The sequence below is a fragment of the Thamnophis sirtalis genome, unplaced genomic scaffold (genome assembly GCF_051295495.1).
Source record: "Thamnophis sirtalis isolate CommonGarterSnake01/CBP01778 unplaced genomic scaffold, rThaSir2_p1.2 scaffold_3, whole genome shotgun sequence".
Lineage (NCBI taxonomy): Eukaryota > Metazoa > Chordata > Lepidosauria > Squamata > Natricidae > Thamnophis > Thamnophis sirtalis.
The window spans coordinates 24,477,402-24,499,367 of record NW_028261383.1 but is presented as its reverse complement, the minus strand read 5'-3'; the positions used below and the strand labels follow the sequence as shown (position 1 = coordinate 24,499,367).

Here is a 21,966-nt window from a genome sequence, read left to right as displayed (position 1 = left end):
GGAGAGACTACGCTTTTTTGGTTGAAGAACTCAGAAATCGTCAGATACAGTATAGATGGGATGCACCATTTGGCATCATATTTACATTTGATAAGCAAAGGTACCGCCTCAACTCTGTATGGAAAGCCCGAGATTTTTATTATAATATATTGAAGGCCGGACACCCTGCACCATCTGGACCCAGAGAAAGACCACAAGAAAGACAGGATAGACAGCAAACTACACAACCATCAGACAAGATGGAGCATCTTTCTTCTCTAGAAGTGCAAGGTGCTATGGAACCAAGACCTAGCCGCACGACTACTAGACGTATGGAGAAACAAGCTAAAAAGCAACAGCATCAACAATCATCGGCCATCGATCAAGGATCTACAACAACAAATCTGGAAGCAATGGGAGGAGCTAGACCTAAGGTTAAACAGGCCGTGCAGGAAGCTCTAAAAATGCTTCAACCAACCAAAAATGACAACTAAGATTTTAACATGGAATGTCAATGGACTGAACTCTCCACAGAAGAGGAAGAAAATATTTCATTATCTCAAACAGTTTAAGAACGATGTAATTTGTTTGCAAGAAACTCATATCAAGTCAACTGATCAAAAATATTTGATCAACTCAAAACTTGGTCAACATTTTGCAGCTTCTGCTATGGAAAAGAAGAATGGTATAGTTGTATATTTAAGAAAAGATATGAAAGCTGAATTAATAGAAGCAGATCCCTTCGGAAGATATATTGCTTTAGACTTAATCCTAGAAGGGAAAAAGACTTTACTTTTGGGAATTTATGCTCCCAATCAACAGCAAGATAGATTCTATAGAAATCTTCATGCTAAATTAGTACAGTGGGACTATAGTTCCTGTATACTATTGGGTGACTGGAATGGAGTGATAGACACTAAGAGAGATAAGAAGATTTCCCGCCTAAATACCAAGATGCGAGCAAAGTTACCCAAATCTTTCTTTGACATTATGGATGTTTTTGAATTGAGAGATATTTGGCGAGAAAGAAATGCAGAGGAATATGACTTCACTTTCTTCTCGGACAGGCATCAATCCCTTTCAAGGATTGATTTTATCCTAACCACTAACGATTTGCTTTCTAGGGTCAAGAAAACAAAGATTGCAGTTAGGGTCCTTTCTGACCATAATCCAGTTTGGATGGAGTTGGGAAGGGTAGTGCAGGCAAGAAGGTCTTGGAGATTGAATGAAAACTTATTTAGATATGAAAAGTATATTAATGATTGTAAAAAATTATTATCTGAATATTTTGTTTTGAATATGAATAAGGGTACATCTATGGAATTTGTATGGGACGCAAGCAAAGCGTATATGAGAGGAGTTTTGATGAATATAAATAAAACACATAGAAATAAGCAAGGGTTAAAACGAACAGAACTGGAAGAGGAAATTAAGAGAAAAGAGCTGGAGTTAACAATGAACCCAGACGATACAAAGGTTAAGGAAGCTATTAACATATTAAAATCTCAATTTGACATGTTGATCTCTGACCAGGTGGCTACTAATCTATTATATGCAAAACACAATACTTTTTGTAATGCAAACAAACCTGGCAGATGGTTAGCTTATCAGATTAGGAAAAAAAGGAAAACTCGAAATATATCTAAACTGTTTTACAGAGGGAAGGAGGTGTTTCAACAGGAAGAGATTCAAAAGGCTTTCTGGGAATTTTTTACAGAACTGTATAAAGGGGATAAAATTAATGGTTTAGACATAGACAAATATTTAGACAAAGAGAAAATACCTTCAGTTAGAGAAGAACACAGGCAAAAATTGAATCAACCAATAACCTCGGGGGAAATCCTGCAGGTAATTAAGCAATTAAAGTTAGGGAAAGCACCAGGTACAGATGGCTTGACAGCGGTTTACTATAAAAACTTACAGTTAGAAATGGTAGAACCTCTTAGAGAATTATTTAATATGATTCAAACGGAAGGTAAAGTCCCTCCATCTTGGAAGACAGCGTTTATATCTTTGATACCCAAAGAAGAACAAGATACTACTCAACCCAAAAATTATAGACCTATTTCATTACTGAATGTAGATTATAAAATTTTTACTAAAATATTAGCAAATAGGTTAATGTTGGTCATTCAACAATTGATACACACGGACCAAACAGGTTTTATACAAGGGAGACAGATGAAAAGTAATGTTAGATTAATTATTAATGCATTAGAATATTTGGGAAAGAACAACCAGATCCCTGCTGCGTTTATATTTTTGGATGCTGAGAAGGCCTTTGATCGAGTTAACTGGCAATTTCTGTTGAAGATACTGCAAAAAATGCAGATAGGAGATAACTTTCTACAGTCAATTAAAGCAATATACCAACAGCAAACAGCACAAATTATAGTCAATGGAAGTCTAACAGACTCTTTTCAAATTGGAAAAGGTACAAGACAGGGCTGTCCTTTGTCCCCATTATTGTTTATTATAACTTTGGAAGTATTGTTGAATAAAATACGGGGCTTGGATGGTTTAAAAGGGATCAAGATTAGGCAGCAAGAATATAGAGTCCGCGCTTTTGCGGATGATTTGGTCATAATATTGGAACAACCGCAGGAATCTAGTATGGTTTTAATGAATATGATTAATCAATATGGTCAAGTGTCGGGCTTTAAAATAAACTTAGGAAAAACCAAAATATTAGCTATAAATATGAATATTAAACAAAAGGAAGAATTAGGAGTGATGCTAGGATGTGAGGTAGTTAAAAAAGTTAAATATCTTGGAGTTAACATTTTAACTTCAAATGGGAAATTATATAAGCATAATTATGAACCACTTTGGCATAGCATACAGACAGAGATGAAAAAATGGGAGAAATTGCACTTATCTTTGCTGGGTAGGATAGCGGCAGTGAAAATGAACATTTTACCAAAATTTTTATTTCTCTTCCAAATGTTACCTATACTTAAAAAAGATGCGAACCTTTTAGAATGGCAGAAGGGTATCAACAAATTTGTGTGGGCAGGAAAGAAGCCGAGGGTAAAGATGAAAATAATGCAAGATGTACGTGAGAGAGGAGGACTGAAACTACCTAATTTAAAAATATATTATGATGCAGTGGTATTATCTGTAATTAGTGACTGGATTCACTTAACCAATGATAGAATATTGAACATTGAGGGACACGATCTGGTATTTGGTTGGCATGCTTACCTGTTATTCAACAAAAAATTGGATAAGAACTTTAAAAGTCATATTTTAAGAAATGCTTTATTGCGGGTCTGGAAGAAATATCAATATAAATTAAATGACAAGATACCCATGTGGGCAATTCCTAGACACGCAATTGAAAATATGAATACAGCACAAAAACAGGACAGAATTACCTACAGACAGCTTCTTACCTCGGAAAGGGGGGTATTACAATTAAAATCTTTAGAGGTATTAAAAGAGGAGAAGGTAGTTCAAACATGGTTCCAGTACGGGTTCTGGGAAGTCGGGGGGGGGGAAGGAGGAGGGGGGGTGGGGGGGTGGAGGGAGGGAGGGGTACACAAAAAAAAAATTGTACTTCAATGTTTTAATGATTGACAAATGATGACATATTTGTGTTTTTTTTTAAAGAAAAATAAAAAAAGTTCTGTTAAAAAAAAAAAAAAAAAAAAAGACATATGTATTACCAAAATTTTTGTTTTTGTTTCAAACGGCACCAACTAAATTGGACAAAAAAAATTTTAAATCCTTGGAGACAATAGTGACACAGTTTATATGGCAAGGCAAGAAAGCACGAATCAAAGCCCAAACTTTACAAAAACGCAGAGAACTGGGAGGCTTCGGAGTACCCAACTGGGAAGCATACTATAACGCAGCAATCATGACATGGGTGAAAGATTGGGTGATGTTGAATAGAAGGCGCCTATTGGCTATAGAGGGACATGACCTCCCCCAGGGATGGCATGCCTCCCTCTGGCAAGAAAGAGACACCCCCCCATAGGTATTTCATGGGACATTATATTCGGAAGATTTTGATGGGGGTCTGGGAAAAAATGAGGAAAAAATATTATCTTAGGGTTCCGTGTTGGTTGGCACCATTAGAGGCCTTAACGCATCCGAGTTTATTTAACTGGACAAGAAACATAACATATAAAGATATCATGACAGAAGAGGGCAACATAAAAACAAAGATGGAATTAGAGCAACAGGGCAGGAATTTGGAATGGTGGGAATATTTACAGGTTAGAAACAGGTTTAAAAGTGATAAGGCACGTTTCGGGATCTACCCAAACCCTCAGGGGCTAGATAAGATCTTGTTTGGTGGAGACAAAAAAATGTTATCGAAGATCTACCAATTTTTGACCTGCCAAGATACTAATGAAGAGATGGACAAAAGCCTTCTAACAGTATGGGAGAGAAACCTAGGTTATGAAATTGAAATGGGCAAATGGTGGGATCTATGGAGTAAGACCATTAAACTTACAACTTCTACTGCATTCAAAGAAAACATATACAAGATGGCTTATAGGTGGCACTTCCCCCCAACAAGATTAGCTAAGATGTTTCCTGGGTTATCTCCATTGTGTTGGAAATGTGGAAGAAAGGATGGCACATTCTACCATATTTGGTGGTCCTGTACTGAGGCCACGAAATATTGGAAAAGGATTAAAAAATGGTTAAAAGAGGTTACCGGGGCAAACATTGAATGGAGACCTGAGAACCTGTTACTAAGCATCAAACCAGATAACATAAGCACTTCAATATGGCATTTGAGCCTGCATATAATTGTGGCCGCAAGAATAACCTATGCACAACTTTGGAAATCCACCACTATACCGCCGGAAGATGCTTTAATTAAAAAGATCTACGAATGTGCAGAAATGGACAGAATGACGGGTTGGCTGAGGGACAAAGGAGAAACGGAACATTATCTTAGCTGGAACCTATGGTATATGTGGGCGACAAGGAGAACAGCAGGGACTTAAAATGGGGAAAGTTAACATAGGTACCGTAATAGATCCCTGAATCTTGCAATGAGAAGATGTGGCTTAAAGACCTAATAATGAGGAAAGAAAGAAAAACCGGGCTGTGAATGACTGTCACCGTGGGGGGGGGAGGGGGGGTTGTATGTTTAAAATGGTATTTGTATCTGTATGTTTTACTTTATATTGTTATGTATGATTTGTCTTGCTTATGTCGTTGTATTTATGTCGCTGTATTGTTTTTTCCGTTTTTTTTAAAGGTAATAATGTTTAATAAAAATTATATTTAAAAAAAAAAAAAAGAGAGCACTTCTGTGCATTTAGGAGAGTCATAAGAAGGCTACCCACTTTACCAGAGCAGCTGCTGGTGTATTTTTTTCAGGACAAGCCTGGACAAGCAAATTGCTCAGGTAACTGCATACTGCGACATCCCAAATCAACTCTCCGAGTGGTTCTGAGTAGCAAAAGTCGACAGCGGGCTGCGCACCAACGACATGAGAAAGCAACTGGACACACAATAGAGAGGTCAACCCAACCTGAAACCGCCAAGCTGGCGGGGAATCACAGCACCACAGCTGGCCCCGAGACCAGCCCACTCTTGAATTCCGGTAAAATGCGACAGATGCGAGAGCATGGGCCACATGGCAGTTGCATGCCCAACCCCAGCCCCAAAACCAAGGCCAGACTCACCGCCTGGGGCACGACCAGAACGAGGCCCCAAATGGACCACCAACAAGTTTGGGAAAGCCCTCCAGGCTGCAGACGCCCCTTCCCCCCCCCCCCGGGTGAAAGTGGTGGAACCCCAGGCAATGACAACCAGCTGCCCGAAACATATGACAGCAAGGACGAGGGAGAAAATGACCCAATGGTGAGTGAATCAATTCACCCTTTCCTTTTTCCAATACACCTCAGAGCCCCAAAACAGGAAGCCAGGGGAATTTTCAAGCCCTAATAGACTCAGGCTGCACAAGGTCCTTGATCAACCTAACCACAGTCCTGAAACTGGGGATCAGAACAAAAAGACTGGCCCACCCAATCTAGTTCAAGCAGGTTGACGGGTCTCTAATGGGAGGAGCCTATGCCACCTACCTAACTGAACCAGTGAGGCTAGAACTAGCGGATCACTGGGAAGTAATTTGATTCATAATAACCCCCAAAATGACAGACGCAGTCATACTGGGACTTTCCTGGCTAGACAAGTGGGGACCGACAAGTGGTGGCAAGGGGGTACCCACAGAGTTAGGAGATCAAGGGTCCCCAACCCCTCCCACACCAGCAAGCAGAAACACCACCCACGCTGGAAACCCCCAAGAGAGCCCACAGAACAACTGGCAACGACATCCAACAAAATCCCAGAGGCCGAACTGATTCTAATAGAATATCAGGACCTTGGAGAAGCATTCAGCAACGCCGAGTGCAATGTTCTGCCTCCCCCACCGGGAGACAGACTGTGCCATCAAAATCATCCCCGGGGCAAAACTGCCCAGGCCCAAACTGTATACCATGATGCCCCGGGAAATGCAAGAGATGTGCAAATACATAGACAAAATCCTAGCAACGAGGTTCATTGAAAAAAAGATGGAACCATGAGATCTTGTGTTGACTTTCGAGGGATAAATGGGGTGTCCGTACACAACCTATACCTACTCCCCCTCATGAAGGACATGCTGTCTCATCTGGCCAAGGCAGCTTTCAATTCAAAATGATGCCTTTGGGATTGCAGGGGGCCCCAGCGGTTGATAATCAAGGTGTTGCATGAGCACCTCTACAATGGGGTCCTCTTCTACCTAGATAACATCCTTATCTACACTGAGACCATGAATGACCACGTACCCCTGGTCCGCCAAGTACTGGAAAAACTTCTGGCAGCCAACCTGTACGTCAAGGTATCAAAATGTGAATTCCACCGTGCTTGGTTAGACTACCTGGGTTACCAAGTGTCAAATGAGGGAATAGAGATGTGCCAAAGTGCAAGTCATCTTAGGCTGGCAACCCCCTCGCACACCCAGACAACTACAAAGTTTCCTAGGTTACGCGAATTTCTACAGGCAATTCATCCCCTCCTTTACGAAGATTGCCAAACCCCTGTCAGACCTCCTGAAGACAGGGAGCCCAGGAATGAAACCTGGTCCGGGACAACCCCTACCATGGGACCTAACCTGCCAAGAGGCGTTCGAGACTATTTTCTTTTTTTTTTTTAATTCTATTTTATTGAAAATTTATATGCCGCCCTTTTCCCTGAGGGGACTCAGGGCGGCTTACAACAATGAAGGGAAGGGAGTGCAAGACAAGACTTAAAAGAAAAGAATCGTGGTTAAAAGAAAATTGGTCATAAAACACAACATTCACTCAACATTCGGGCGGGGTAAGAGTAATCCTATCCCCAGGCCTGACGGGATAGCCAGTTCTTAAGTGCTGTGCGGAAGGCCTGGACTGTGGTGAGGGTACGGATCTCCACGGGGAGGTTGTTCCATAATGTCGGAGCGGCAACTGAGAAGGCTCTCCTCCGCGTAGTCGCCAGTCGGCACTGACTGGCGGATGGAATTCAGAGGAGGCCTACTCTGTGCGATCTGATGGGACGCAGGGAGGTGATTGGCAGGAGGCGGTCTCTCAAATAGTCAGATCCACTACCATGGAGCGCTTTATAGGTGGTAAGTAAGACCTTGAAGTGCACCCGACGATCAACAGGTAGCCAGCGCAGCTCACGGAGGATTGGTGTTATATGGGCGAACCGAGGTGCGCCCATGATCACTCGCGCGGCCGCGTTCTGGACTAGCTGAAGTCGCCGGATGCTCTTCAAGGGCAGCCCCATGTAGAGCACATTGCAGTATTCCAGCCTAGAGATCACAAGGGCTCGAGTGACTGTTGTGAGAGCCTCCCGGTTCAGGTAGGGCCGCAACTGGCGCACCAGGCGAACCTGGGCAAATGCCCCCCTGGTCACAGCCGACAAATGGTGGTCAAAACTCAGCTGTGGATCCAGGAGGACTCCCAAGTTGCGGACCCTGTCTGAGGGGAATAAATTTTGCCCCCCCAGCCTGATTGGTGGAATATTAGCCAAATTTTTGGGAGGGAAACACAACAGCCACTCGGTCTTTTCCGGGTTGAGTACCAGTTTGTTAGCTCTCATCCAGTCTTTAACAGCCTCAAGGCCCCGGTTCATCACGTCCACCGCTTCATTGAGTTGGCACGGGGCGGACAGATACAACTGAGTATCGTCCGCATACTGGTGGTATTTTATCCCGTGCCTTCGAATGATCTCACCCAGCGGTTTCATGTATATGTTAAATAGCAGGGGGGACAGAACCGAACCCTGCGGCACCCCATAGGTTAGGGGCCTCGGGGACGATCTCTCCCTCCCCACCAACACCGACTGCGACCTGTCCGAGAGGTAGGAGGAGAACCACTGTAAAACAGTGCCGCCCACCCCCACCTCCCGCAGTCGTCGCAGAAGGATACCATGGTCGATGGTATCGAAAGCCGCTGAGAGGTCAAGGAGAACCAGGATGGACGCATAGCCTCCATCTCTGGCTCTCCAGAGATCATCGGTCAATGCGACCAAAGCGGTTTCAGTGCTGTAACCGGGCCTGAAGCCAGACTGGAAGGGGTCAAGGTAGTTAGCTTCCTCCAAGGTACGCTGAAGCTGTAAGGCCACCACCTTCTCAACAACCTTCCCCAGAAAGGGGAGGTTGGAGACTGGACGATAGTTGTTAAGAACTGCTGGATCCAAGGACGGTTTCTTCAGGAGGGGCCTCACCACCGCCGCCTTAAGCGCGGTGGGGAGGTGTCCCTCCCGAAGAGACGCGGTAACAACCGCCTGGATCCAGCCTCGTGTCACCTCTCTGCTGTTGGCAGTCAGCCAAGAGGGACACGGGTCCAGTATACAGGTGGAGGAACTCACAGCTCGCATAGCCTTGTCCACATCCCCGGAGGCAACATCCTGAAACTCAACCCAGAGATGGTCTACCAAGTTATTCCCCTGTGTCCCGGCTGGATCTGCAGGGGTGGAGTCCAGTTCCGATCGAAACCGAGCAATTTTGTCCGCCAAGAACTGACTATATTCCTCAGCCTTACCCTGCAGGGGGTTCCCCGTCTCCCTCCTATTTAGGAGGGAGCGGGTTATCCTGAACAGGGCGGCTGGGCGAGACTCGGCGGACGCTACCAAGGAGGCAATGTGTGATCTTTTGGCGGTTCTCAATGCCCAAATATACTCCTTGGTGCAGGCTGTCAACAGTGCTCGGTTCGATACGGACCTATCGGATCTCCACCGGTGCTCTAGGCGTCTCCTCCGGCGCTTTATCTCGCGGAGCTCCTCGGTGAACCAAGGGGGTCTCCGCGAGCCGCTGACCCGGAGGGGCCGTAGTGGCGCAATTCGGTCTAGAGACTCCGATGCCGCCGAGTGCCAGGCCGCAGCAATAGTCTCCGCCGAACTGTGGGCGAGAGCATCTGGAATGACCCCAAGCTCCGTCTGGAACCTAACAGGGTCCATCAGTCGCCTGGGGCGGAACCACCTGGTCGGTTCCTCCTCCCTACGGTGGGGGTTTGGCCTCCGGAAGTCTAGCCTCAGTAGGTAGTGGTCTGACCACGACAGGGGAATGGTCTCATTTCCCCTCAGACCAAGATCATAACTCCACTGCTCCGAGAGGAATACGAGGTCGAGTGTATGTCCTGCCAAGTGGGTAGGGCCTCGAATTACCTGGGTCAGGCCCATGGCTGTCATGGAGGCCATGAACTCCTGCGCTCCATCAGAGTGTTCACCGAGCGAAGGCAAATTGAAGTCCCCCAGAACCATTAGTCTAGGGAACTCAATTGCTAGCTCGGCTATTGACTCGAGGAGCGCAGGGAGGGCCGCTGCAACGCAGTTGGGAGGCAGGTACGTTAGCAGCAAACCCGCTTGACCCTTGAGGTCCAACTTCACTAGCAGGGACTCACACCGGACAAGCTCCGGAGCAGGGATCCTACGAGGAGCTAAAGACTCCCGGACTACACTAAAATAAATGTTTGCAAAGGAGCCAGTGCTGAAGCAACCTTTCGTGATCCAGGTAGATGCCAGCGACATTGCAGTGGGAGTGCTACTCCAAAGAAACAACTAAGGAAACTTACAACCCTGCGCCTACACTTCCCGCAAGCTCACAGACACAGAGAGACGATGGACTGCATGGAACAAGGAGGCTTTCACAGTGAGATGGGCACTGCTAACCTGGAGACACCTGTTGGAAGGGGGCCAGAAACCATTTGAAGTCTGGACTGACCACAAAAATCTGGAGGTGCTTAGGACCCCACAGAAGCTATCACCCAAACAAGTCCCATGGGCTCAATACTTCAACCCTTTTGATTTTGTTTTAAAGCACATTCCAGGCAGGAGGAACTTATTAGCTGGCGTCCTCTCCTGCATGCCTCAGTACAAATGAGAACGGGAGCACGTAGTGGACGCCATCATTTCCTCTACTCAGCTGCCCAAGTAACCATCAGGCGGCAACGCTGTGAACAGCAAGACCAACCCGCAAGCAACCTAACCACAAGACTCAAAACTGAACTGCTAGCAGACCCCTGGTTCCAAAACAGCCAACACATCTTGATGAAAGGAGATGACCTTGCATGGAAGGGGACGAAATTCTAAGTCCCAGAATCCCTACATACCCTAGTTCTCCAGAGGAGTCATGATGCCAAACCGGCAGGCCACTTTGGGTTCCTAAAGACTTTACACTTAGCCTGGAGGCAATTCTGCTGGCCAAGCATAAAGAAAGATGTGGATAGTTATGTGAAAAGTTGCACCATCTGCACCACAATGAAGAGACGACCAGGAAACACCCCCCCAGACTGCTGCAAACAGTAGCAGAGACAAGGAGGCCATGGGAGGAGATAGCAAGGGACTTTATAGTAGAGTTGCCAAAAAGTGGGGAAACACAATGATTTGGACTGTAATAGATCTCTTCTCCAAACAGGCACACTTCATATCTTGTAATGGACTACCCTTGGCTCAAAAGCTGGCATAACTGTTCATGAAGCATATCTACCGCCTGCATGGAGTATCTTGAAGAATTATCTCAGACAGAGGGGTCCAGTTCACGGCTAAGTTCTGGAGGGAGTTCCTGCAGTCTATTGGGTCATCTCAGGGTCTTAGTTCAGCTTTTCATCTGGGCACCAATGGGGTAGCAGAGAGACTGAACACCACGATAGAGCAGTACCTGAGGTGTTACGTGAACTATTAGCAGTACAATTGGGCAGACCTCATAGCAAAATTCCATTCAGGAAATCCAAGTAAGCCTGCAGGAGGGACACATCCCTAAGTTATATACCTGTACTCAAATTGTCTTTGTGTCACACAGGTCGCTTTCGGGAAGTGAGGGGAGCCGTATGTCAACTTCTAAAGCATTGCCATGACTATTATCAGGCTGGCATGGAAGGGGAAATTCCATGCATGCCTTCAGCCGGAGTCAGATCTCATGTCTACAGCCTAGTTGGAGAATATGAATTACGACGTAGGACAGAGGGAAGGAGATGCAGGGTAAATACAGGTAGTCCTTGATTTGCAACAATTCACCCCAAAATTTCACTTTCTAAGTGAGACGTCTGTTAAGAAAGTTTTGCTCCATTTGAACCACGTTTCTTGTTACAGATAAGTGAATCATTGCTGTTATTAGTTACGTGGTTGTTAAGCTAATCTGGCTTCCATATTGAATTTGCTGGTCAAAAGGACATAGAAGAGAATCACATGATTCTGGTTCACTGCAACCTGTATTTGGCAATTTCTATCATCTATCACCATAAGAATGCATATAACACACCAAAAAAGATTTTTGCATAATTTCAGAATTTCTGCAAAAAAAATAAAAATTCAGCAACTTCTTATGCTGAAAGTGTATGGGTGGAATGTTTTCTGAGGCAAAGGTCACACACAGGGCACTCAAATGGTTTCTCCCCTCTGTGTATAAGGACATAATTTATAACGTTAACCCTAGTACGAGATCTTCCCCACTGTCTGGACACTCATAAGGTTTCCCCCCTGTGTGAGTCCTCTGGTGACTCACCAGGCTGGAATTCTGACTATAACATTTCCCACAATCAGGACACTCAAAGGGTTTCTCCCCTGTGTGACTCCTCCTGTGTATCACCAGGTTAGAATTGTTACTAAAGCTTTTCCCACAATCAGGACACTCAAAGGGTTTCTAGCCTGTTTGAGTGCTCTGGTGTTTAACCAGACTAGAATTCTGACTGAAACATTTCCCACAATCAGGACATTTAAAGGGTTTCTCTCCTGTGTGAGTCCTCCTGTGCATCACCAGGCTGGAATTGGTACTGAAACTTTTCCCACAATCAGGACACTCAAAGGGTTTCTCTCCTGTGTGAGTCCTTTGGTGTGTCACCAGACTGGAATAGTGACTAAAACTTTTCTCACAATCAGGACACTCAAAGGATTTCTCTCCTGTGTGAACCCTCTGGTGTCTAACCAGACTGGAATTGGTATTGAAACTTTTCCCACAATCAAGACACTCAAAGGGTTTCTCTCCTGTGTGACTCCTCCTGTATATCACCAGGTTAGAATTGTTACTGATGCTTTCCCCACAATCAGGACATTTAAAGGGTTTCTCTCCTGTGTGACTCCTCCTGTGTATCACCAGATTAGAATTGTTAGTGAAGCTTTTCCCACAATCAGGACACTCAAAGGGTTTCTCTCCTGTGTGAGTGCTCTGGTGTTTAACCAGACTAGAACTCTGACTGAAACATTTCCCACAATCAGGACATTTAAAGGGTTTCTCTCCTGTGTGAGTCCTCCTGTGCATCACCAGGTTGGAATTGGTACTGAAACTTTTCCCACAATCAGGACACTCAAAGGGTTTCTCTCCTGTGTGAGTCCTTTGGTGTGTCACCATGCTGGAATAGTGACTAAAACTTTTCCCACAATCAGGACATTCAAAGGGTTTCTCTCCTGTGTGAACCCTCTGGTGTCTCACCAGACTGGAATTGGTATTGAAACTTTTCCCACAATCAGGACACTCAAAGGGTTTCTCTCCTGTGTGAATCCTCTGGTGTCTCATCAGCTTGGAATGGGTATTGAAACTTTTCCCACAATCAGGACACTCAAAGGGTTTCTCTCCTGTGTGAGTGCTCTGGTGTTTAACCAGACTAGAATTTTGACTAAAACTTTTACCACAAGCAGGACACTCAAAGGGTTTCTCTTCTGTGTGAACCCTCTGGTGTGTCACCAAACTGGAATTGGTATTGAAACTTTTCCCACAATCAGGACACTCAAAGGGTTTCTCTCCTGTATGAACCCTCTGGTGTGTCACCAGCTTGGAATTGGTATCGAAACCTTTCCCACAATCAGGGCACTCAAAGGGTTTCTCTCCTGTGTGAGTCCTTTGGTGTGTCACCAGGCTGGAATGACGACTAAAACTTTTTCCACAATTAGGACACTCAAAGGGTTTCTCTCCTGTGTGAGTCCTCCGGTGTCCCAACAGGTTGGAAGTCTGACTAAAACTTTTACCACAATCAAAACATTGAAAGGGTTTCTCTCCTGTGTGAGTCCTCTGGTGTGTAACCAGGCTGGAACGCTGACTGAAACTTTTCCCACAATCAGGACATTCAAAGGGTTTCTCTCCTGTGTGAGTCCTCTGGTGTGTAACCAGTTTGGATTTATCACAGAAACATTTCCCACATTCAGGACATTCAAACAGTTTCTTCTTGGTGTGAGTCCACATTCCCATACTTGCTAAAGCATTTATCACATTGGGAGCACTTTTAGGGCTTCTGTCCTGTGTGGGTCCTTCCATGAACCAAAATGGACTTGTTGTGACTAAAGGTTTTGCTACATTCAGAGTATTTGTATGGCTTTTCTCCAGTCTGGATCGTCTCACGCATGATCAACTGTGATTTGCAAGTTGTATCTTTCACACAACTGGCAGGTCTATGGAGCTTTTCCACAACTCATATTCCTGAGATCAAAAATATGGATGGTCCCTTGTTTGGTGTCCTTTTGTTTCAAGCCGTTTTCTTCCTCCCAGAGCAATGCTCGTCACACTGTCTGCTCTATGTGGTTTTCCAATTCTCCTTTTCCTCCTCAGTAACTTCCAGATATTTCCCTCTTTTGCTGAATGGAAAAATAATCTCCTTTGACCGTTCATGTAATATATGCTTGAATTCACATGCTCCGTTTCCCAGCTAGAAATCTCTTCTTGATTTTCTCTCGTTTCTCTCTCACCTATTGAGGAAGTTGAAGAATTGTGTGGCGCTCTGAAGGAAATGGAAAATATTTTGATTTCCGGACTGATTTGTTTTCCTTTTCAATGTTGCTTGTTATCCTCAGTGTCCAGAGTGCTCCTATTGCCAACTTCTGTGTCTATAAGATTCAAATAAAAGTTTATCTTTAATTGTGCATAAAATGGTTGCAGAAAATGAGAAAAAAAGAAAAAAAGCTTATGTTACAATGAAAAAGCAAACATGCCACAATCCTACAATAATATTACATTAATCATGATTCATTTGACACATGGAAAACTACCCAGATCCAAGTTCAAATATCCATTCAATGAAGAAATTGGTTGTTGACTGGGTCAATCAATGAATTCTTAGCAGTGCAAAGGGTAGTTTTCAAACACAGGTGTTATAAAATTTAAAAACACTAAAAATAGAAATGCAAACATGCAACCACAATTTTGCTTTGAATCCATACTTTATTTTTTCATGGTTAGCTGAAACATGAAAAATGCCAGAGATTTGCATTAGTACTTCAGTCAGACTGTATTTACTTGTTTCACGTTGCAAGACGGGTCAGAGATAGAGACTACATCTACAAAAGCCAAAGTGTAGGAGTTTCCTAGTCTCTGACATTGAGGTTTGTGTTAAGACAATGCCAAAGATTAAAGACCTCGGCAATGATCTTAGAGAAGCAATTGTTGCTGTACATCAATTTGGGAAGGTTTAAAAGGCCATTTCCAGATACCATATTTTTTGGAGTATAAGATGCACCCTTTTCCCTCAAAAAAAGGGTGAAAATCTGGGTACATCTTATACAGTAAATGCAACATTTTTGGCCTCCTGAAACCCCGCCCGCTTCACCAAAATGGCTGTGCATAGCCTTTAGGAGGCTTCCAAAGTGCTCCTGGGGGCAGGTGAGGGCAGATATAAACTAAAATGGTCCGTTTTTCGCTCATTTTTGCTCCCCTAGCCCCCAGGAGGATTCTATAAGCCCCTTAAAGTCTGTGCATGCCCCCTTTTTTGGATACAAAAATGGCCCAGTTTTTGCGAGAAATGGGCCATTTCTGGGTGATCTGCAGAGTGCAAAACATTTTTTAAATATTTGCCTCTTCAAAGTCTTGATGCATCTTATACTCAAAAAAATACGGTAATTTAAAATCCATCATTCTACACTGAGGAAGATTATTCAGAAGAGGAAACATTCAAGACAGTTGCCAATCTTCCCAGGACTGGACATTCAAGATAATTGTCATAAAGGGAGTTTTGTTCTCACCATCGTCTGATCATGTTATTGGACGATGTTTGGACCTGGTCAAGGCCAACCGTCCTGGCTCAGATCCTCCACGTGGAGTGAAGTACAGAGGAGATCCCAAAGAACTGGGGTTTTTTTTACTGCAAGTTTGGAATTACATGCAGGAGTTTGGGGAGGTTTTTCATCGGAAGTTGCCAAAGTGAGAAGTGTTACTATGGCTTTGGAAGGAAAAGCGGCTGCCTGGATGTTAGCCTTGCATAATGATGATTCCCCCTGCTGAGGGGTTACAAGGGGTTTATGACTGCCTTCATGACCCCCCCCCCCGCCGCTAAATCAAAAGGCGAAAAACAGGATGAAACCCTTAACCCAGGAGGGGAGGCCTGAGGCTGAGTACACACAGGGGTTTCGTGAGCTGTTGGTGCACATGCGGGGAAGGTCTGAGGAGGCACCAAAAGCAGGAATGGAGGGGCATTGGGAACCCAACTGCTACGCTAGACATGTCCCAAAACTGACCCTGGCTGGTAGGGAGGAACCTGGCTGGCAACTAGGGAGGCGCTGTGAAACTGCCCTGGAAAGCGTGGAAGGTGTTGATGTCCTTTCTCCAGGCCAGGAGAAGGAACCCTCCTCTTCCATGGGAGAAAGTGAAACCGATTCAGATGATGACCACTCAGGACTTAAAAAGAAAAAAAAGGTAAGTATAAAAAGTGGAAAGTGGAGGATATAATTAAGGCATTATGCAAACACAAGTAGTAGAACAAGTATCAGGAAGTAGCCCGAGCATGTAAAGATGAAGTGAGGAAAGCTAAGGCTCACAATGAAGAAAGGCTTGCCACAAAAGTAAAAAATAAAAAAAACTTCTTCCAACATGTTAAAAACAAGAAAAAAATTAAGGAAACAATTGGTCCATTGCTGGGAGAAAGTGGCAAGTAGGTGACAAGAAACAGGAAGAAAGCAGAACTATTTAACTCATGTTTTCCATCTGTCTTTACGCATAGGCATAAAACAGTCCAACCTATCAAAAACAGCACCACAAAAATCAGATTAGGAACACAAGTTGAAATAGGAAGGAAAATGGTAAGTGAGCACCCTTCTACCCTAGATGAATTCAAATTGCCAAGACTAGACGGATTACACCCCAGGGTTCTGAAGGAACTGGCAGACGAGATCTCAGAACCACTGAAGTATATCTTTCAGAGATCCTGGAGCACTGGGGAACTACCAGAGGACTGGAAAAGAGCTGATGTGGTTCCCATCTTCAAAAAATGGGAACAAACAGATCCAGGAAACTACAGACCTATCAGCCTGACCTCAATGCCAGGAAAGATTCTGGAAAACATAATCAAACAACGAATTAGCGAACACCTAGAAGCAAACAAAGTAATAGCTAAAAGCCAACATAGGTTTGTCAAAAACAGATCATGCCATACTAATCTTATTGCATTCTTTGATAATGTGACAAAATTAGTGGACCAGAGGAATGCCGTCGATATAGTTTACTTGGACTTCAGTAAGGCATTTGATAAGGTAGACCATAACCTACTACTAGATAAAGTAGAAGAATGTGGGTTAGATGGCATCACCACCAAATGGATTTGTAACTGGCTGACCAACCGCACTGATCATGTAGTCCTCAATAGAACTGCATCTTCATGGAGGGAAGTATGCAGTGGAGTACCCCAAGGCTCTGTTTTGGGCCCAGTACTCTTCTACATCTTCATCAATGATTTGGATGAGGGAATAATTGGGGAACTCATCAAATTTGCAGATGACACCAAGCTGGCAGGAATAGCCAACACTCCAGAAGATAGGCTAAAGATACAGAAGGATCTTGACAGACTTGAGCATTGGGCACTATCTAATAAAATGAAATTCAATGGTGAAAAGAGTAAGGTTCTACATTTAGGCAACAAAAACGAAATGTACAGATACAGTATAGGTGGAACCTTGCTCAACAGTAGTAACTGTGAAAGGGATCTTGGAGTCCTAATGGACAACCATTTAAATATGAGCCAGCAGTGTGCAACAGCTGCCAAAAAAGCCTACACAGTTCTATGCTGCATAAACAGAGGGATAGAATCAAGATAACGTGAAATGTTAATCCCACTTTATAATGCCTTGGTAAAGCCACACTTGGAATACTGCATTCAGTTTTGGTCACCACGATGTAGAAAAGATGTGGAGACTCTAGAAAGAGTGCAGAGAAGTGCAACAATGATGATTAGGGGACCGGAGACTAAAACATATGAAGAACGGGTGCAGGAACTGGGTATGTCTAGTTTAATAGAAAGAAGGACTAAGGGAGACATGTTAGCAGTGTTCCAAAATCTCAGGGGTTGCCACAAAGAAGAGGGAGTCAAACTATTTTCCCGGGCACCTGAGGGTAGAACAAGAAGCAATGGGTGGAAACTAATCAAGGAGAGAAGCAACTTAGAACTAAGGAGAAATTTCCTGACAGTTAGGACAATTAATCAGTGGAACAGCTTGCCTCCAGAAGTTGTGAATGCCCCAACTTTGAAGTCTTTAAGAAGAAGTTGGATAGCCATTTGTCTGAAATGGTATAGGGTTTCCTACCTAGGCAGGGGTTGGACTAGAAGACCTCCAAGGTCCCTTCCAACTCTGCTATTGTATTGTAATGCTGAGGGTAAATTGCAACCATGCACTTACACCTCACGTAAGCTTACAGATATAGAAAGGAGATGGGCCATATGGGAAAAGGAAGCTTTTGCTGTCAGGTGGGCTTTGATGACCTGGCGACACTTCCTAGAGGGAAATGATCAAATTCAGCAATTTTGGCCCATGACCCGCAAAGCATTAGATGCGGCTCACCAGACTCACAAAAAACAGGCGGATAAGAAAAGGGTTAAACCTAAAGAGTACCAAGTTGGGGATAGAGTGTTTTTGTCCATCAAGTTCCTACAAACCGCCCAAAAATCGAAGAAGCCGGGGCCAAAGTACTTAGGTCCGTTCTCCATTGTAAAAATCATAAATTCTGTGTCGGTGAAGTTGGAGCTGCTGAAGAACCTTAGAAGAATTTATCCTGTATTTCATGTGAACCTGTTGAAACCAGAACACACTTCTTCCTTTCGTCTGCCTCAACCTTCACCTCCGGTCCCTCTTCTTATTAAGGGAGAGCAACATTTTGAAGTTAAAGAAATCGTAGACTCCAGAAAACATAGAGGTCGCATTCAGTATTTGGTCTCCTGGAAACATTTCCCAGATTTTTACCTTTATCACTGTCTCCCCAGTATTTATTCCTGGCTAGGTCAATCTCCACGTCTGCTGCCAGCTCGTACCAACGTTGCAGGTTGTGCGGGGCCCTTCTGTTAACACAGTTGTGGTATATATCTTGGTTCAAGCCATCCATAAAACTGTCCATTAAAGCCTCCTCGGACCACTCCCACATAAGCACCGACAGCTCACGAAACTCTTGGATATACTCAGCCACTGGACTTCTTCCCTGAGTAAGAGTTTTCATCTTGGCTCTCGCCTTACGCTCGGCTAGAGAGTCATCAGAGCGCTTCCTCAGGGCGGCCATAAACACATTGTAATTCCTCAGCAGGGGAAGTCATCATTATGCAAGGCGACCATCCAAGCTGCCGCCTTATTCTCCAATGCTATTGTCACAGTTTCACCTTTCTTTCCTCGTTGGGGAAATCTTCTCCAAACTGTTGCATGAAATTCCAGATCTGGACCAGGAAAAATCCCAGTTCTGTGGGGTCCCCTCCGAATTTCATACGAAGAGGAGGAACTTTTTTCATTTGATGTCTTCGGGGGGGGCTCCCCCCTTGGAGGGTCTTGTGTGGCTGCTGCTTCTTGTGCTGGGGCTCCCCCATCCTGATCAGCTCTGCTATCTGCCCCCAGTCCCACCCCCAGGGTGAGGCAGGTCCTCTGCACGTTTCTCTTCTTGATCAGGAAAATCAGCTTCCCTCTCAGCCTGGCGCTCACAAAAACGTTTCTCCCAAGCCTCTTGGAAGAGTTTCATAGCGTGGGACATCATGAGATCCTCTTCTTCGGCTTCCTGCCAAGCAGCTGCAGGTCGCTGGTATTGGCAGGTGGTATCTCCGGCAGGGATTTCCTCAGGATCATATCTCTGCCCCACTCCCAACGACCACCTAGGGCGAACGGATCTTTCCTCCAAATCCAGTTCCTCTGTCTGCTCTGTTTCCAAGGGGCATGAGGATCTGGCAGCCCCCATGTTGTCCTCCTGGTCACTGCCTGGGTTGGACATTTCTATGAAAGTTTTGTTTTAATTGCACTCCCCTCGAAAGGTATTAGCTCCAGGATGAGCGCGAACTGAGACCTTGCTTATTGTCAGGCATGCCTCCTTCAGTAACCAAGAAACAAATCTCTCAACTCCATTGTTTGTGGAATTAAAAGTACTTTTACTGGTTATGAATAGATAGCAGCAAAGTAAAGCAAAGTCTGAGTCAGAAAAGCACGAAATCATACATATCAAACATTTGCCCAGACCCCCCTCTAACAACCCCCACCCCATTCCCCAATCTTCAACTCCCTTAGGTGTCATGTGGTTGCATCTCCAAGAACCATTATCAGGTTGGTATGCAGGATGGTTGGCCTTGACCAGGTCCAAACATCGGCCAATACCATGCTCAGAAGATGGTGAGAACAAAACTTCCTTTTTGACTATCAGTCCTGCACCATTTATTCCCATCCCAAATACCATGCCCCCCTCCCCGTTTCCATGGCAGCCGAAAGCAAGCAAGAGAAGCAGAGGCTGAGGCTGACATCTGCAAGGGATTGATAAAGTCATACAGAAAAGAATTATTTCTAGTTATTGCTGCTAAGGGTGGCTCTACATATTATTGAGTCATACTTTTTTCACACACTTCTCCATTTTTAAAAATAAAATAAATGATGACCTGATGTAATATGTCACGTGTTGTTGTGGTTGTATTTACCTACTTTTAAGAACTACTAAGTTCTTAACTATGTCATGATTTCTACTATCTCCTGATAAGTAAAATCATAAAAGTCAAGGAGAGTGTACTTCCTTTTTTACATGACTGTATATCTGGAAGTCCTGGGGATAGAGTACACATTTCCAGATACACTCAGAGAGAAATACAAATACACACACTTACAACATGGAGAAAATCCATGTCTTTCAAGCCTGAAAAATATCTCTGGCTAGTCAAATCTTTTGTGCTAATGTTAATCACACATTTGATGAATTTGATGATTGCTCATATGTTGAGATGGCAAGGCTGAAGTTTAGGCCTCAACAGGTTTCTGCTAGTCTGAAGTGAAAGCAAAGAAATGTATAAATATCTGTCTTCCACTATGCTCAGGGTTCCTTCCTCCATAGGAGGGACCCGTCACTTCTTACGCTGAAGGCCCATCTAATACCACAACATATTTGCCTACAAAAAAATCAGGCAAAGTCTTCAAATCAGTCAGTTTCTCAGCTGGGCACAAAATGGGAGATTAGAAATGAAATTCAAACCATCTCTACACTCATCACTTTGGGTCACGTGGGTTTTCTCGTGTGCAATAAGGGTGGAACATTTCCTGAAGCACTGATCACACTCAGGGCACATAAATGGTTTCTCCCCTGATTTGTATAAGGACATGATTTCCCACAGAGCTCTTTCCCACAGTCCTAAGCAATAGCAATAGCAATAGCAGTGGACTTATATACCGCTTCATAGGGCTTTCAGCCCTCTCTAAGCGGTTTACAGAGAGTCAGCATATTGCCCCCAACAATCTGGGTCCTCATTTTACCCACCTCGGAAGGATGGAAGGCTGAGTCAACCCTGAGCCGGTGAGATTTGAACCGCTGAACTGCTGATCTAGCAGTAGCCTGCAGTGCTGCATTTAACCACTGTGCCACCTTGGCTAAGGGAAAGTCTCATAAGGTGTCTCATAAGATGGGAACGGTGATTGAAATTTTCCCCCACAATCGGGACATCCAAAGTGTGATAGGAAAATTCCAACAGGGAAACAAAGGCAACAACACAAGCAAAAATTCTTACTTTAAGATAAGAGGTTTATTGTTTCTAATAATTTGGAACATTAGAAATGAATAGATAATAGCAATAATACACTGCATTAATATATTAATGCAGAGGGCCAATGAGAAATAGCAAGTCCTACAAGGATTGCTATAAATCAAAGAGTTCCGAGCCGATCTTGAACCTTATCGTTTATACTATTCTTCTAACCACATCCTTGCTTCACAACCTCACTAACTGACACTCTCTGTGAACATCGGTGTAACATTACTTTCAATTCTTTATTTCCAACAGTTTCATTCTTCCTATTTTAAACGAATCCATACAAGTGCATATTTTGCAAAAACATATTTCAGAGTTAGCAACGGTTCAGAAGGATTACAAATATTTCTGGTAAATTTTGAAATCATCCGAGCTGAAAACTTTGGTTCATATCACTTTCTTCTGGGGCTTTCTATTATCCATAGGGCTTATTGAATCTTAATTGATCAGTAGGCTATATTTCTTGATTCTCACAAAAGGATTTCTTTCCTCTGTGAACCGTCTTGTGTGTCACCAGCCTAGAATTGTGATTGAAATTTTCCTCACAATCAGGACATTTAAA

The 21,966-nt window shown here is 44.0% G+C and overlaps 3 protein-coding genes across 3 annotated transcripts in view; all 3 read right to left on the bottom strand.

Moving 5' to 3' along the window:
* The window catches only part of LOC106539510 (uncharacterized), a 118,371-nt gene that overhangs the window by 94,634 nt on the left and 1,771 nt on the right, over nt 1-21,966 (bottom strand). The window lies entirely within an intron of this gene.
* LOC148047647 (uncharacterized) overlaps nt 1-21,966 on the bottom strand; it is a 61,280-nt gene that overhangs the window by 37,547 nt on the left and 1,767 nt on the right.
* LOC148047648 (uncharacterized) lies at nt 11,109-14,276 on the bottom strand. Its single transcript, XM_087711662.1, has one exon. It carries the CDS (start codon nt 13,712-13,714, stop codon nt 12,110-12,112), a length of 1,605 nt encoding a protein of 534 aa, XP_087567788.1. The 5' UTR covers nt 13,715-14,276; the 3' UTR covers nt 11,109-12,109.